General features: G+C 34.7%; 2 protein-coding genes across 2 annotated transcripts; both read right to left on the bottom strand.

Moving 5' to 3' along the window:
- Positions 1-853: 853 nt before the first annotated feature.
- Positions 854-4,890, bottom strand: LOC145571347 (CASP-like protein 4B1). The gene is made up of 4 exons (XM_081630396.1): positions 4,637-4,890; positions 3,730-3,778; positions 2,937-3,065; positions 854-1,042 (listed from the first exon to the last, which is right to left on the bottom strand). The coding sequence occupies exons 1-4, from the start codon at positions 4,888-4,890 to the stop codon at positions 854-856; spliced, it is 621 nt and encodes a 206-aa protein (XP_081486522.1).
- Positions 4,891-15,505: 10,615 nt separating this feature from the next.
- On the bottom strand, positions 15,506-16,879 carry LOC145572613 (CASP-like protein 4B1). The gene is made up of 3 exons (XM_081631570.1): positions 16,441-16,879; positions 15,955-16,090; positions 15,506-15,707 (listed from the first exon to the last, which is right to left on the bottom strand). The coding sequence occupies exons 1-3, from the start codon at positions 16,698-16,700 to the stop codon at positions 15,510-15,512; spliced, it is 594 nt and encodes a 197-aa protein (XP_081487696.1). The 5' UTR covers positions 16,701-16,879; the 3' UTR covers positions 15,506-15,509.
- Positions 16,880-17,623: the final 744 nt, after the last annotated feature.

Below are 17,623 nucleotides of genomic sequence, written 5' to 3'. Positions count from 1 at the left end.
TTAGATTAGTTTCAGAAAAAACTTTCACAATATCAACTGTTTATAATTTTTACTCTTACATAAGTTTAGATATTTAGTGTATAAAATGTGTTTTGGGATGCATAATATCATCCTTGTTGCAATATTTGTGGAACAGAGACAGTATAATTGCAGATTTTCTGAAGGCTAGTTCCCTTTTGAACCCGTTGTAAAAAAAATTAATAAAAATAAAATAAAATAAAGAAAGTTAATTCTCACGTACAAAGCCTCATGGGATAGACCATACTAATACACAAAATAATTAAAATATACTTCCTCCGTTTCATATTGGGTTGTCAACGAGAAAGTTGCGGAAAAGGATGGAGCATTGAAATATTGTAAAGAAAAATAGAGATGTTTTTCCTTATTTTCATTGTATTGTCTGATGTTATAGCAGATTTCTTGGGGGCTAGTCCCCTTTTGTGCCTGTTGTAAAAAAAAAAAAAAAAAAAAAAAAAAAAAAAAGTTGATTCATCACAAAACCTCATGAGATAGAGCATACTGATACACAAAATAATTAAATTTATTTCCTCCATTTCATTAGATAACACATTAACACATAACATTTATACATATTTGCCAATCAATAGTTTCTAATGCAAAAAACCATAATTACATATTAGCAAAAAATAATTATTTGATATTTAGAAATACACACTGAAACGAATTCAACAAAATCCTATATGTAAATTATGTGAATAGTGCATATAGTACAAAATCAAACTATGTCATCTTGGAGGAAGTAAACACTTATTAAGTACATAAAATTAGTTAACATACAGAAGAGTAATTAAGATAATGCTTATAAAGTTCATAAAAGTACAGGAGATTACATTTATATGTTAGCGAATAAACGATATGAAGATATGAGTGCCGCAAATGCCAGAAAAATACAAGTCAAAACAGACATGCTGACGGATGCTGCCACAAGTTGTAAGCCTACAGTCATGTAAACTCCACTACTGAGAATGATGGACAATGTTGCCCCTGTTGAACTTGATGAAAATAACACGTACGCCAAAAACTGTAATTCATAATTACCAAGCAAAAAATAATTATTTGTCCAATTTTTTGATATTTAAGACAAAAGTTGTACACCAATAATCTACATTTGAGCTGAGCATTTTTCTCACTAGGGTGGAGTGGCTCAAATTTATAGTATGTATGTACAAGTATATTATAACATAAATATACTTCCTCGATATTTTAAAAAGTACTTTACTTTTCATATTTGGCCGTATTTTAAAAGTATTCCATTTCTACTTTTGGAAACTTAAAACAATATTTTACTATTATCTACCCCATTAGTAGTTCTCTTATATCACATTCTTATATCATATTTTAAAATTTGTTAGATTCGATCTCTCTCATCCCCACTTATACCCACTATTTTTTACATAGTTTATTTAGAGAAAATTGATTATAATAATTCCACCTTTATTCTGCCGGTTAGTTGTTAATAATCCTACCTTTTGATTATTATATCTAATGATTCTACACCTTTCTTAATCGTTCACTTCTACTAGTCCCTTATGACCGATTACTTGTATGTTGGGTAAGTTTTAGTTTTTATTTTATTTTTATATTTTTTCCATTCTCTTACATTCTCTCTCATCTTCTCTATAGCAAGTCAACCCACCTTCTCTTTCCTCCCTTTCTCTCCATGCACCTCCCCTCTAGCTAGCCACCACCCCTTCCCTTCCCTACCTAGCTTCTTTTCCTTCTCTCCCCTTCCCGACCACCCTACCCACCTCAATGCAACCATTGCATCCCATGACCGCCACACCTACTCAAATCCACCCCCCCCCCATCCCCAAAAAAAAAAATTACTTAATTTTCTATGTTTGGGGTGGTGGAGGTATTCGAGGGTGGGTAGGTTCAATTTGGGGTTTTCAAGTGGTTGGGGAGGGATTTTGAGAGTTGGGGTAGTTTCGTTGGTGTGGATCGCTGATGATAGAGGATTAAGGGGGATGTTGTTGTTTGTGTGGTTCGAATTGATAGATGGTGGTGGATTGAGAGGAATATATGAAGTCGTTGTTGGTGATGGTGGGTTGAGGGGGGGTGCATGTGGGTAGTTGTTGGTGCTGGGTTATAAGGTCACTGGCGGTGGGTTGAGGGGGTTGGTGGTGGTGGTGGTTTTCTAGCCATGGGTTAAGGTGGCACGGTGGGTAAGGGTGGCCGATTTTAGGTAATTGAAAAAAAAAAAAAAGGAGACAGAAATGTTAAAGGGGGGGGAGTGGAGATTGGATGGCTGGTAGTGAGTGGGGGTGGCTGATTTTTGGGGAGGAGGTGGCTCGGTGGCTTGGTGGAGGGAGAAAAGGTGGCTCGGTGGTCCGAAATTAATGGAAGGAGAGGGGAATGGGAAACGAAAGAGGAAAAGGGAAAAATATAAAAAATTATATAATTGAAAAATATATATGTTTGAACGAATTACAGAGTGACACGCATGTAAACCTATCATACTAGATGTCAACAACTCAAGGACCAATAGAAGATATTGTGAATTTGTGATAGATACAATAAGTTATTGTGATGGACAAATCTAATATATATATAAAGGGGAGTTTTTTCCCGAGTTTTTAGAGAACTACGCAGGATTTTAATTTTTTCAGTGCACCATGTAGGATAATACATTTTAGTGGTAGCCAATTAAATACGAGACTATTAATTTCTTTTAGAATTAAATAATTTAAATGACACGTAAGCAAAATTGGCGAATAAGATTTCCCAGTTTAAATTAATTAAATATAAATATTATCTTTTGATATCAGAAATTTTATCTAAATATATAACAAATTTTAGCATATATATATATATATATATATATAATTTAAATAATTCAAATAAACCGTGCATTGCACGAGCTTCATCTAGTATAGGAGTAATTGCAAAGGAGTAAAAGATGGAGTAATGTTGACCTGATCTCCACAAAAGTCGATCCAAATTGCAGGCTTGGGTGGAATCACATCCTCTTTGGTGCGAAGTTCGTGACCCTTTATCCCAACTTGCAGTGCCGTCTTGGACATTTTAGGGGCCCGGAGCGAAATCTTAAAAAAGGCCCCTAAATTATGAGAATGTATTTCATAATTTTTTATATTATAAAGTTCACCAAAATTATTATTGATTATAATCGATCCTCCGAGCATTTTTTTTAAAGCAAATTCATCAATCAAACCCTCACAAGCTATATTTCCAATACCTCATTTTATCTATTTAAAAAAATGTCAAGAATTTTAAACCAATAAATAAAAAAAAAAATTAATAAAGAAGAGAAGTTCAGTAATTAAAGCTAACATAATACGAAGTAGAATTTAGGTAATTAAAGCAAAGAAATAAACTAAAAGAAAAAGTAGAAAAGAAAAAAGGAAAATGAAAGCTCATATAAAAGAGAAAATGAAAATCTAAAATTACAAAACAAAAAGAAAATTAAGCAAATAAACTAAACCTCTGCTTTAGTGCTTCTTCATTTCCTCCATTTGAACCCAAAAAAATCACTTAAGCTAACTAAATTAATCTTTTGATTCATTTTTAGATTAAAAAGAAGCAGTTATACTTGTCATTAGTAATACATTTCATTAATTTATCAAAGAATAGTTTTTTTTAATAAAGAAATTATAAAAAAAAAAAAAAAACAAAACAAAGGGGGCCCTACAAAAGGGGGGCCCTGAGCGATCGCTCAATGAGCTCCCCCTAGTAGCCGGCCCTGCCAACTTGCACTGTTGTATACACCACCACAATAATAGCTATACCAAGCACATAACTGTATCGCCAAAAAAAAAGGTTCAAAATATATATACGTAGATCTCATACGAGATATGCACTCCAAATTTGTGGTGAACCAACCGATTTTTCAAACTATGTCGGAAAATATACGTAGACCTCATATGAGACATGTACTTCAAATTAGTAGTGTGAACCATTTTTCAAGTGATTTCAAATCAATAAAAACTACTTTGTATTATTTAGGCGTCTATATATGTCAAGATTATTTAAAATGAAAGGAATAAAAGAGTTTAAATGAATAAACCAACAAAAAAAAAACAAAAGAAATACAAGGGGAGAAATTTTGGAAAATCGACGCTGCTAGTCCTAACTATGAACATTTTTCTTTGAAATACCACCTCGACAATTAATTAACTCGTGGTGATCTCAACTTTAATTTAGAGGGTTTCTTCTTAGTATAGTCCCAAACTAATTATGATCGGGTAAACTGATTAACATGTGATCACGTGTTGAGTTTTTAGTGGTCGGTTAAAAAAAACATGAAGATGGTGTACAGGGAAGGGGTACGTGATTAAGTGGTAGAGGATTAACTTTTTGTAGCTAACCTAACGAAAATAAGACATGTGTTATTATTAACCAGTCAAACCAGTTGAAAATATATAATGACCATTTTAAGAATGATGGCTCCTAAAGTTAAGACCACCCCAGAGTTGATTAACAATAGTAAAGACACTTTAATTTATAGTTAATGATAATTAAGGATATTATTGCTTAAAATTTTACATCGGCATGCGTGATATGTCACTATGGGTCCCTTCAAAAAAAACGGAGGGAGTAGTAATGAGTGTAGTATGTAGTGCTAGAAGTTTGACGTAAGAAACAAGTTAATTAATACCTGAACCCTGGAAATACATGGAAGTCAGAAACGGAAACCATAAGAACAGAAGAGAGGAAAGAAACGACCATAGCACATGTCCTAAAAATGAAACCCCATAGCTTCATCCGTTCACCCTTCAATAACTTCTGCCCATCTGAATTCGAAGTTCCTGACGACGGCACGGTGTTTACTTGTTCCGGCCTCACTCTAGCACTGCCCTCGGATTGTTCCGGCCTCACTCTAGCACTGTCCTCGGATTGTTCCGGCCTCATTCTAGCACCTCCCTGGGATTGTTCCAGCCTCACTCTAGCACCGCCCTCGATGTCTTCCAGCCTCACTCTAGCTCCGCCGCCCACGACATCGTTTCCGTGAGGTCGTGGAATGTCTCATTGTTGCATTTTGTTACAAAATGAAACAAGGGGTTTAGCCTTTAGGAATAATAGAGATATGGAGAGTGCTCGAAACCGTCTACGGTTCCTGAGTGTGAGTGAGTGCCCTTGGTGGGATTGTTAGTGGTTTGTTTGTCGTTTCCGTGTGATTTTCAGTCAGCTTCTTGTTTCTTTTACTGTAATTTCTTTACTCTGCCTCAGTAATTAGTTTTGTTTTTTAAAATATGGCGAATGTTCTGCTGGAAGATTGGGGGAAACTCAAACTTACAGACGAGGAAGATGTCATAATTGGCGGGGATGAAACTGATAAGAACGATGATATCTCTGGTCTCAAGATGTCTCTTTCTCTAGTGGGTAAACTGTTAACAAATAAACCTTTCAATAAGGAGGCTTTGAAAAAAACCCTAACTTCAATTTGGAGTTTGAAAGAGGGTGTAGCAGTTCGTATGGTGGAGGCAAACCTATTTGTACTACAATTCTTCAGCGAATCTGATAAGGATCGTGTACTCGATGGATGTCCATGGACATTCAAGGATCAACTTTTATTGCTAAAGGAGTTAACGGGCGATGAACAACCATCAGAAGTCATATTTGATAAGTCACCCTTTTGGATTAGACTGATTGATGTGCCTTTTAACAAGAGAAAATGTGGCGTTGCGGAAGAAATAGGTGATGCAATTGGAGGATTTATGGAGTATGATGAAAGTGATCCACTGGGGTGGGAGATGGATATGCGTATAAAAGTGATGCTGGACCTCAATAAGCCCCTGCGAAGGGGTGTAAAAATTAAAACATCAACAAACTCTGTCAAATGGATTGACATAAAATATGAACGACTCGGTGAATTTTGCTTCTTTTGTGGAAAGTTAGGACATATTGATAAAGAATGCCAGGAAGGTGTAACTGAATCTGATGAACAAGTGGTTTACCAATATGGTCCATATCTGAGGGCTTCACCTAGCCGACGTCGCAATGTGGTTTCCATGGCTGAAAAGGAAAGGCACATAGAGTGGATGCAATCACTGAAAAAAGAGAGAGGTCGCACGCTTGATTACACTGACCCAAATGCTGTGAGATTAGGCCCCCCGAGTGCGGCTCGAAAATTGTTATTCACCGCTCCTGGGAGGAATATGCAAGGTGTAATAGTAGTGGGAGAGTATGTGGAAGCAACTAATGTGGAGTGTGAAGGCAATGATGGGATCTATTCTAAGCCCTTGACTCTTGGTGTTTTGGGGGGTGATAACTCGGATGATAGAAATAAAATGCAGGATGTTGTGAATGTGGAGAAGGGTGGGATGGAGGAGGAGACAAGGGGAATTGTAAATGAAGAAGGAAATGCTGTTGAAAAAATACAAGGGTGGGGCTTTACTGGTAAGTTGAATGGTGGGACGGAAGAGGCAGAATTAAATAATAATAATATTGCTAGTATGGCAGGATTGGAGGGGGTAGATTATCATAGTGGAGCACACAAGGAGGATAGAGTGGAGAATAAAAATAGGAGAACTTTTAAGAGGATGGGGAAACAGAGGGGTGGGGGGGTGAATTCTGGTGAAGAGTTTGATACTATCATGCTTGATAGAGTGTTGTGTAAGAGAGGGAGGAGTGGTGAGGGGATGGATGGAGAGGATTTTGATACTGAAGTGCAAGAAAAGCGTACAAAGTTGAATGAAGGGCCTTTGACTGGGGACAGTGAAATCCGAGTAGGAGGTGTTGGCCGAAGCCAAGCCTCCGAAGGGCAATGAAAATTCTAAGCTGGAACTGCTATGGGCTTGGCAACCCATGGACAGTTAGTGCCCTCCGGAACATATGCTGGAGGGATAGGCCGGAAATTGTTTTCTTGATGGAGACAAAGATTGATGCTAGACGTTTAGAGAAGATTAGGAGTAGATGTGGGTTCACTCAAGGGTTGTGTATTAGTAGTGAAGGGCTCTCGGGGGGTTTGGCATTTTGGTGGAGGGATGTAAATGTGAGGATTAGCTCTTTCTCTTCTCATCATGTTGATGCGGAGGTGGTAAATCAAGAGGGGAATGTGGTATGGAAGATAGGTGGGGTTTATGGATGGCCAGAAGGAACAAATAAACACCTCACATGGGAGATGATGGAGCGGTTATGGGGCAATTGTTTGCTGCCAATTGTGGTTTGTGGGGATTTTAATGAAATTATAAATAATGATGAGAAGGAAGGGGGTGCTTGGAGAGGAGAAAGACAGATGGAGGCCTTTCGAAATGCCATTGATAGTTGTCGCTTAGTCGATATGGGGTACCGTGGATGTCGTTTCACATGGCAAAGAGGGAATGATATGACAACATTTGTGAGGAAACGTTTGGATCGTTTTTTGTCATCTGAAAATTGGTCTACTTTGTTCCCAAATGCAGCAGTAATACACCTTCCTATGTATCGCTCGGATCATGCACCTTTGCTCATGAAATCTGATTATACGAGGGACAGAGATCAAAATGAACGGCTGTTCAAATTTGAATCATTATGGCTATCAAAAGAGGAATGTGGAACAGTGGTCGCCCATGCATGGAGTAATGCTCTACAAAATTCAATATCTGACAGAGTTGGGTCGTGTGCTTTTGCTCTTTCTGAATGGGCTGCTTCGACATTCGGAAATGTGAAGAAAAGAATAAGGAAGGCTGAGAAGAAATTAAAGCAACTTCAGAAACAGGATGTTGATGCTAGTGTACTTGCAAGGAGTAAGGAGATTAGTGCGGAGCTTGATGAACTACATATGTTGGAGGAATCATATTGGCATGTCCGGGCAAGAACAAATGAGCTTCGCGACGGTGATAAGAACACGAGCTATTTTCATCACAAAGCAAGTCAGAGAAAAAAGAAGAATTTTATCAAGGGCATCCATGATAAGGATGGGAATTGGTGCACTAAGAAGGAAGAAGTGCAGCGTGTGGTTTCGGATTTCTTTACTGACCTTTTTTCTTCTGATAATCCGGTGGATATGGATGAGGCTCTAGTTGGGGTAGAGAGACTAGTAACAGATGATATGAATGTGATCTTAGACACAGAGCCGACCGCAGATGAAATTAGAAGTGCACTCTTCCAAATGCACCCGAACAAGGCCCCGGGTACCGATGGTATGCATGCTTTATTTTTTCAAAAATTTTGGCATACTGTTGGAAATGATATTGTGCAATGTGTGAAAGGTTGGTGGAATGGGAATGTTGATATTGAGTCGATTAACAGAACTTGCATTGTTTTAATCCCGAAGTGCAATGATCCTAAATATATGGGGGAATTTCGACCAATTAGTCTATGTAATGTGCTATATAAAATTATTTCAAAGACGTTGGCGAATAAAATGAAGCCTTTCCTTAATCTGATTATTTCCGAAAATCAGAGTGCTTTTGTGCCGGGTAGATTGATTACTGATAATGCATTGGTGGCCTTTGAAATTTTTCATGCAATGAAGAGGGGTGGAGAGAGAAAAGGGGGCAATGTGGCTCTCAAACTTGACATGTCTAAGGCATATGATCGGGTGGAGTGGGCTTTCCTGGAAAGAGTTATGCTAAAAAAGGGGTTTAGTATGCAATGGGTTCAGAGAATTATGGGGTGCCTGTCAAGCGTGTCCTTTTCTTTTAAGATTAATGGGCAAGTTTCGGGTTCTGTTATCCCGACACGGGGGTTACGACAAGGCGATCCCATATCTCCATATTTATTTCTCTTATGTGCAGATGTTTTCTCCACTCTTATAACTCATGCAGAGAGGAATAATTTGATTCATGGGGCTAGAGTTTGTAAAGGAGCTCCGAGGGTTTCTCATCTTTTCTTTGCAGATGACAGTATTTTATTTGCTAGGGCAAATTTGCAGGAATGCTCTAAAGTGGCTGATATCATCAGTTCGTATGAGAGAGCATCGGGACAAAAGGTAAATCTTAGCAAGACAGAAGTGACTTTTAGCAAATATGTTGACATTGATCGAAGGAAAGATATTGTGGAAGCTTTAGGTGTGCAGGAGGTGGAGAAACATGAGAAGTACTTGGGATTACCTACTATGATTGGGAAGTCTAAGAAAACCATTTTTGCAGTATTAAAGGAGAGATTATGGAAGAAGTTAAATGGTTGGAAGGAGAAATTGTTGTCTCAGGCCGGAAAGGAAATTTTGATCAAAGCCGTTGCTCAAGCAATCCCAACATATATGATGAGTGTGTTTCGAATCCCGGATGGCTTCCTTGATGAGATTCAAGCTCTTATCGCTCGTTTTTGGTGGGGTTCGACAAATACCACTAGAAAAATGCATTGGCATAATTGGGATACAATGTGCCTTCCAAAGTCCATGGGAGGAATGGGATTTAGAGACCTCAAATGCTTCAATCAAGCCTTACTTGCTAAACAAGCTTGGAGATTACACAATGATTCAAGCTCGTTACTCCATTCGGTGTTAAAAGCAAAATACTACAAGAATGGTGATTTTCTAAAAGCTGAGAAAGGGCATGATCCAAGTTATACTTGGAGAAGTATTTGGGGGGCTAGAGAACTTCTCGTTGAAGGGTTAAAGTGGAGAGTGGGAAATGGACTTAGCATTGGGGTGTGGGATGAGGCTTGGATGCCTGGAAACAGCACATCTCTGGTTCCTACGCCAAACCTGAATTCTGAACCTGACATGAAAGTTGCAGACTTGATCGATTTTGAAAATGGATGCTGGAATGTGGAGCTTGTAAAGAACACTTTTGTGGACGGTGAGTGTGATTTAATTTTGGGTCTGCCGCTATCATCTTACTGGCCTTCTGATCAGCAATATTGGTGGCCTACGAAGAATGGGTGCTACTCGGTTAAATCTGGGTATTGGCTTGCTAGGCTAGGTCGTACACAAGCTTGGTCTACACTTCATGGTCATCAGGAGGAAGGGTTATGGAGGCTGGTTTGGGGTATGGAAGGACTTCCTAAACTACGTCACTTTATATGGAGGGCATGTAAGGGTAGCATTGCTGTGAAAGAAAGGCTCCACCAACGCCACATTGTTGCGAATAGCGTTTGTCAGGGATGCGGGGCTGGAAGTGAAACTGTAATACATGCTATTTTTGAATGCCATGAGTCTGTTGTTATTTGGGGTCAGAGTGCATATGTGGGGTTATTAGCTGATGCTCCAACAACCAGCTTTGCTGACCGTCTTATGTGGATGGCCGACAGGATTGGTAAAAAAGAGATAAGCAAATTCTGTATGCTTGCTTGGGCAGCCTGGTTCTGCAGGAATGAACGTTTGCATAATGGCCCTGTATCTGATCCTATACAAGTTGCTGTATGCTACTCAAAGCTCTTAGCTGATTATGTGAATTATGCAAAACGAGTGTTCAGGCCTACCATGGTAGATATTGCAGCAGAAAATAGCTGGAAACCACCTCCTGCAAGCACCATAAGAGTGAATACAGACGCACATATGGCTGCTAGTAACTACATGGGGCTGGGGGCTGTTTTGAGGGATGATAAGGGCTGCATTGTTGCTGCTGCTACCCAAAAGGTGAAGGCAAATTGGGTGGTGGAACAAGCAGAAGTTGCTGCTGCAAGGTTGGGTATTCAGGTTGCAAGACAATTGGGATGCTTGAAAATTGAGCTACAATGTGATGCACTAAACATAGTGCAAACAATCATCCACGAGCCCCTAGGATACTCTCCACTAATGTTATATTATGATGATATCAAGAAGATGAAAGCTGATTTTAGTTACTTTAAGTGTAGTCATGTTCGTCGGGTGGGTAATACTCTAGCACATTTAGTGGCTAGATATAGTGTTAGCGAATCAACTCATGTATGGCTTGACAATTTCCCTCAAAGTTTCACCACTTTGGCGGATCTTGATTTGATTTAATATATTAGCCGGCTAACGTTTCTTCAAAAAAAAAAAAAATAATAGAGATATTAATGTGATGTTTTATTCAAGAACTTTTCGTACACTATTTTTCTTATATACTCGTAATCCGTATAAATTGTATTAAACTATTTTATATGGCTACAAAAATAATGGTCAATGTAATTAGTTATATACTTTCGAATAAAATATATACACCTCCTCCGTTTTTTTTTTATAGTTGTAGCACTTTTCTAAAATGGAAATGTCATAATAGTTGCAACACACTATAGAAAGAAGGTTTTATGGTGAAAATTGTACTATTATCTTTATTTAAACCTTATGACCCACTTTATTATACTCCTAACAACCTCTTAACTTCATTTTAAGTGTATTATATCATGTGAGATTCTCTTTTTAAATATCGTGATAAAGTGTGTGTTACAATTATAAAGAAACAGAAGAAGTATAAAACTATAGTTCATAAAATAATCATCCATTGACGGAGCTAAATAAAGGATGTCTTCAAGTGGTAATCTATACTAGTCTATACTAGTATTTAAAAAGCGAAACCACAATCACCTATATGACACATGTCATCATAATTCACCCATATGCGATATGCCACATAACACAATAATTAATATTTCCTCTTTATACTCCCTTTTAAAGTAAAACATAAAATAAAATGTTATTGAATGCTAAAGTCTTTATGCATTCCTAACTTGCAAATTTGAGTAAGAAATGGAGTGTTCCATTTTCACTATAAAAAAAAGGTGTACTCCTCTTTATACCCTTTTAATGTAAAAGTTAAAATAACAAATTATTTAATGTTAAAATCTTTATGTATTCCTAACTTGCAAATTATAAGTAAGAAAATTAAGCAAATTATTATAAAAAATCACCTACACATACAACACAAATAAGTAACACATTTCAAGAAAAATAAAATGAGCTTCAACCCGTTCGTTGAACGGGCCAAAATGCTAGTTAATTTATAATTAATGGTGTATATATAAATAGATAAAAGAATGTCAAGTATTAAGAACTCATGCTCAACATGACATAAATCGTGTATAAATGACTTGCCTTCGTTCTTGCTTGCAACTAAGCTAGTTGAAGTAATTTAATTACTTAAAAAAAAATTCCAAGGGCGATTGTCCTCGCAATTGGTGCATAAAAGTAATGATACTTAATTATTTAATATTTATACATAGTTGTAGCTGTTTAAGACATTTACCCTGAAAAGTCAAAGTCAAGGAGAACTCTCATTGCACAAAGAAATCAAATTCAAACTAATTCCTCGTTCAATTTTCATATAAGCGTCTTTTAAGGGTTAGACCAACTCAAAAAAAAAAAAAATTTAACCTGATGGTTGAAACCCAGAATCGGTTTATACACTCTACCAATTACATTATTAGGTAACATATACATCAAGCGAGTTAAGCCTAAAAGAAAAACTTCACTTTTTGATTTTTTTCACCTTTAAGGACCTCTCACTTTTTTTTTCACCTCTGAGGACTTGTGGCTAACTTTCCGGCAACTTAACTCACCGGAGCAAATTATTTTATAAAAATAAAAATTAAATAAATAAATAAAAATTTAAAAAAAAAAAAAAAACTTAAGTCCTTACTAAATTCTTTAATTGAATATATATATATATAAAAAAAAAAACTTAGGTCCTTACCAAATTCTTTATATCAATTCTTTATACATTACGAAGTACATATCATAATTAATTCATTATCATGCATAAATGATGATTCCTTAATCAGAATTATTTCTTTCTCATTCTTAGACAGTTGCTCCACCGTAACCACGTCGGTGGACTTACTGACCGACGTTCTAAGCTAATCAGTTCGCACCGAGTGATATATATATATATATATATATATATATATATATATATATATATATATATATATATATATATATATATATATATATATATATATATATATATATATCATCACGAAACCCCCACCTTCCTCAATTTGTTTGGCGTATGAATGAAAGAAACCCCAACTTGTTTACTCTAATTTTCTCTAGCTCTCACCTTGATTGTATGACGGAAAAGCCACATCAATCACTATCCTCGTGAGGGTTGATGGACTTAAAAAATTATTGTGTGTTCGATTATAATGCCGAGCTGCTGCAATTTTTTGGTTGATCAGTTTTTTATGGTGTATTATTTGATAAGGTTGATGATATTTGATTGTTTTGGGGTTTATGTGGTTTTAGATTTAATGAAAGTTTTATTTATTTACTAATTTTGTTTCTTATTATTTGCAATATAAGGGTTATTATTTGTGAAATATATATAAAAAAAATCCATTTGTTTATAATAAGAAACCGAAGTAGTATTTTTTTCATTTTTTTATTTTATTTTTGGACAAAGAGACTTGATGAAAGTTTGGTAATTTGTGGCATCTGCTTCAATAATTATCCGAGTTAGTGTTGGATTTTGTTCTTCAATAGAAAATGTTGCAATGGAGGAAGAGAAATTGTTCACATTTAAATTTTAAATTGAAGTCCTTAAAGTGAAGAATAAAAAAGGTTAGAGGTCCTTAAAGGTGAAAAATATGAAATATTAGGTCCTAGAATTTTGTTTACTTACTTATTAGTGATCTCAGAACTTAATGCTTAACTCACCTTGAGTTAACTTAACTCCATTTTGGCCGGAAATCAAAACTTAGGTCCTCAAAGGTGAAAAAAAAAGTGGGAGGTCCTTAAAGGTGAAAAAATAAAAAAGTGAAATCATTCCATTATACTTAACTCACATCAAGCTATTTGGTATTGACGAATATATACTATTTGTTCTTATGTCACAACTTAAACGGTTGATGATAGCTGGAAAAATAAGTAAACAAATATTTTTAGAGCAAAGTTATATGCAACCCGATCATAAGGGTGCATCTAAAAACAATTAAATCCTTTTTGTTTACATATTTTCTTTCTCTATATTTACCTTAACTAAAATAAATCAAATTTTTATATTAATTTTCTTTTCTATATATTCACCTTAACTAAGTATTTACATATATTTACCCTTAATTAACAATCTAATATATATATTAATATAAAAATTTAATTTAGGGTTATGTTATATGCAACCCGATTATAAGGGTGCATCTAAAAATAATTAAATTTATCTCCAAAAATGATATGAATTTGAGAATTTTTTAAGAAATAAAACACATATATCGGTACAATTAATACTTGAACGGGGCATTTGGTTGGATGGATAGGAATAAGAGGGATAAGGAGGGAGGATAAAGATAGGGAATTGATAGGTGGGATAAGGATGAATAATTCTTACTCATGTTTGGCAAGTATGGGAAATAAATTAGGGATAAGTAGTAAAATTATAAAAATACCCTTACTAACTTCTACCCTTTCCCTTATCCTTTCAATTTCATTAAGGATAATTTGGTATTTTTAGCCTATTTCTTATCTCTTCCCCTTATACCACCCCCCTTAGTTATAGAAATGGAGGGATAAAGGGGTGTTTTAATCCCTATCCTCAACTCCATTTTAATCCCCATCCCTCTAAACAAACACTACTTTTATTCTATCCTCATCCTTTATCCTTATCCCTCCCTTGTTATCCCCCTAAACAAACACCCCCGAATAATATTAACCTTTTATTTCCTTTTTAAATTCTTTTATGGAACTTTATCATTTTCCTCAAATTTAAATAACCTCTGTTTTTATTTAATTTTAAAAAAATAATCTATATTTTGCACGGCTTTTAATTTAGCAACTAATGCGTGCTCTAGGCGATGCCCTAAGTTGTTAGTTTGAACAATTGTTTGATAGTTTAATTCTTTTTTTTTTTTTTTTTTTTTTTTTGTGTTTTTTATTTTCCTATTTAATTTGTTTATAGTAGTTTCTCATAAAACCTGGCCTAGCTTAGCATGAATATATTAGTTTGATTGTTTGTGAATTGTATGGTTTTGAGTAATTTTGCTCTTATCCTTTTTTTTTTTTTTTATGGTTTTATATTTATTTATGTTATGATTCAAGTACGTTAAATTATATATACGGCTAACTGCTAATAAGCATGTTATATTTTATATTGATATACTGAATTGAAATAAAGACATAATTATCAAAATAATTAAACAACTAAAGTTATTTAATAACAATATGTTATCCGCCTTGCAATTTATTATCTTATAGTAATAGGAATGCTCTCCAATCCATTGCATACATAATAGCTAGCATATATATATATATGTGTGTGTCGTATAATTAAGCAATAGTTGAGATGATAATGATTTTAATTCATATTTTAATGGTCTTTTTAATATACAGTATAGAAATTAACCACGTACAGTAATGCATGCAGTGTAATATCCAAACTCCCTCTTTCAATATATGAGTCGAATATAAAATCATGATTAGTCACGTACCGTAATGCATGCAATATATATCCATAATCCATATACAAAACCGACTAGAAAAATTGAATTAAATGATTATTAAAATTGATCAAGTCATACACCCTGTGGCAATAATGAACATTCAAGAGATATTTCCCCTTTTGGAGGAATGAAATCAATTAACCCAACAAACTAATTAAATCCTTTAGATGAAATGAAGAAGGAACAAGAAGAAAAATAAGGACAAAAAACAGGAAAAACTTGATCAATTTTAAGTTACAATCATGTATATACGTGCGATCAAGTTAGTTAAATTAAGATCTAGATAACTCAGTGAACAAATGGTATCCTGAAATGAGGGAAGCTGAAGCAAGAGAGAAGAACGCTAGAAAAGCCATGGCGACGGCTGTCGATTCTTTTTCTACGATTGGATTTACGTATCCCATATTCCTTGCTAAATTTGTACTCATGGCACCGGTTGATGCTGATGATAGTAGCATGTATGTCATAACCTACAACGAAAAAATAAATAAATAAATAAAAACCTTTATTATTAGCAAGTTTTCCCTTGATCAATTGCTTTAATTTATTTGTTCGTGACAATGTTCTATTAGATAATAGAAATATTGAGCATAACTGGTGTAAAATTTTAAATGTTGCAATAAAAAAAAGAAGATAAGAAAACCTAATGTTAGAGGATGATTAATAAAATAAATTAAATTAAATTAAATTAAATTTAAAAAAGCATTTAAGGCTAACCTGATCTCCAATAAAGTCAATCCAAACCACGACATCCGGTGAAATAATATCCTTTTCGGTGCGAAGTTCATGACCTTTTATACCAACTTGTATGGCCGTGTACACCATTGTAATCAGTGCTATGGAAAACACATAACTGTGCCATAAAACAAAAGATAATGAATTAGAGTTGTAACTAATACACCAAATGCACATCATCAAGCATAATTTACTTTCACCTGCATTTATCAAAATTGATGAATTTATTATATTGTTCCTAATTCATCAAAAAAATTATCCTTGATTTCACCTTACTTTAACACATGATTTAATCTGATCAACCCTTATATTAGACCATGCCTAAAACTTTTTTAAGGCAATGAGAATTCGCGCTGCCCTCTATTGACCAGATGATGATATACCTAAGAACTATATATAATACAATTTTCTTGAGAATATTATTGATCAAAGTTTAACATACAAGGCGTGTTTTTAGAGGGAAATTACCTGTTAGGCTCACTTAATTGGAAGTTAGGGATAACAACCATAATGATGAAAGAGAGGAAAGAAAATAGCAAAGCGAATGCCCTTAAAACCAAAACCAACACTCCCTTTTTCATCCAATCCTCCTTCCTCCATTTTTGAACATCGGATAAACCCCGGAAGTGTGACTCCGGCCTCTCCTTAGCACCGCCGTCCTCCATGTCGCTTCCTGGTGGTAACGGAATCTCGGTCTGTTTCTCGGGTTGTTGCGTTACCTTGCTCATTTAGCTAGCTTATAAAAAATTATATTAAGAAACAAAACAATAAAAAAAAAAAAACAATGGTTTAAAGAAAAAATGGCTCTTAATTAATTAGCTAGTTGTATACTAATATGATTATAAATTATGCTGAATTTATTCAACATGAAATTTGATGTACTGTAATCTTTAATTAGCTAGAGGATCAAAAGCTGTCACAAAGCTGTGCTTAAGAGTTGAGGGGCCTGTGTACGTGAGTAGTGGTGAAGCACTATTTATATACAATATGTTATTTAGTTGATGACACAGTTTAGACTTTATTAATAAAAATTGTCATTATTTTTGTAGATTAAACTACTATATAAAAAAAGATGTTTAATTTAGCCCTAATTCATTTACACTCGGCTGTTTTTTTGTTATTTTTTTATTTTTTTATTTTTTTTTCATTTGAAGGAAATATTCGGCAGATTTTCTTGACCTGAAATATAACAATAAAGTTTAGTATTGTAAAAGAAAATGATATCCTTAATCAAGAATTACTAATAATGACATGATAAATTAATTTAGACCAAAGCTTAAGCTTATAATTAATCGTGTCTACAACTACATGCTAGAGTGGTCAAGTGTAGTGTTGATACTAACGTAATATAAATACTCATAAAGTCGTCGTAACGTCTACAGAATTTGTTCTTCTCTTTGCATCCAAAAAAAAAAATGTACTCCTCTTTATGTATGGATTAACACGGTTAGAAAGTTTTATAATTAAAAATCAACTCAAAATAAATTACATATTGATTCATAATTGGTATCCTTTTCTATGAAATTTAGAAATTATTTAAAATTTGTCACTTCTAATTTAACTCTTTGTATAAAACTTCATAAAATATAAAATTAAATTGAACACAGTAAATTATAACCTTTAAAAACAAAATTATTTAACTTTGATATCC

Source organism: Chenopodium album, chromosome 12, assembly GCF_948465745.1.
Source record: "Chenopodium album chromosome 12, dcCheAlbu1.1, whole genome shotgun sequence".
NCBI classification, from domain to species: domain Eukaryota; kingdom Viridiplantae; phylum Streptophyta; class Magnoliopsida; order Caryophyllales; family Amaranthaceae; genus Chenopodium; species Chenopodium album.
This window is presented reverse-complemented; position numbering and strand designations above follow the sequence as displayed.

Bases quoted from the DNA above. Each gene is read 5' to 3' on its own strand.
- LOC145572613 (XM_081631570.1), bottom strand. From the start codon at position 16,700: ATGAGCAAGGTAACGCAACAACCCGAGAAACAGACCGAGATTCCGTTA. The intron at 16,091-16,440 runs GTAATTTCCCTC...TTTATGGCACAG, and splicing joins CAATTAAGTGAGCCTAACAG to TTATGTGTTTTCCATAGCAC. The intron at 15,708-15,954 runs GTTAGCCTTAAA...TTTTCGTTGTAG, and splicing joins TTGACTTTATTGGAGATCAG to GTTATGACATACATGCTACT.
- LOC145571347 (XM_081630396.1), bottom strand. From the start codon at position 4,890: ATGAGGCCGGAACAATCCGAGGACAGTGCTAGAGTGAGGCCGGAACAA. The intron at 3,779-4,636 runs GTATTAATTAAC...TTGGCGATACAG, and splicing joins CATGTATTTCCAGGGTTCAG to TTATGTGCTTGGTATAGCTA. The intron at 3,066-3,729 runs GTTGGCAGGGCC...GCCTTTTTTAAG, and splicing joins TGGTGTATACAACAGTGCAA to ATTTCGCTCCGGGCCCCTAA.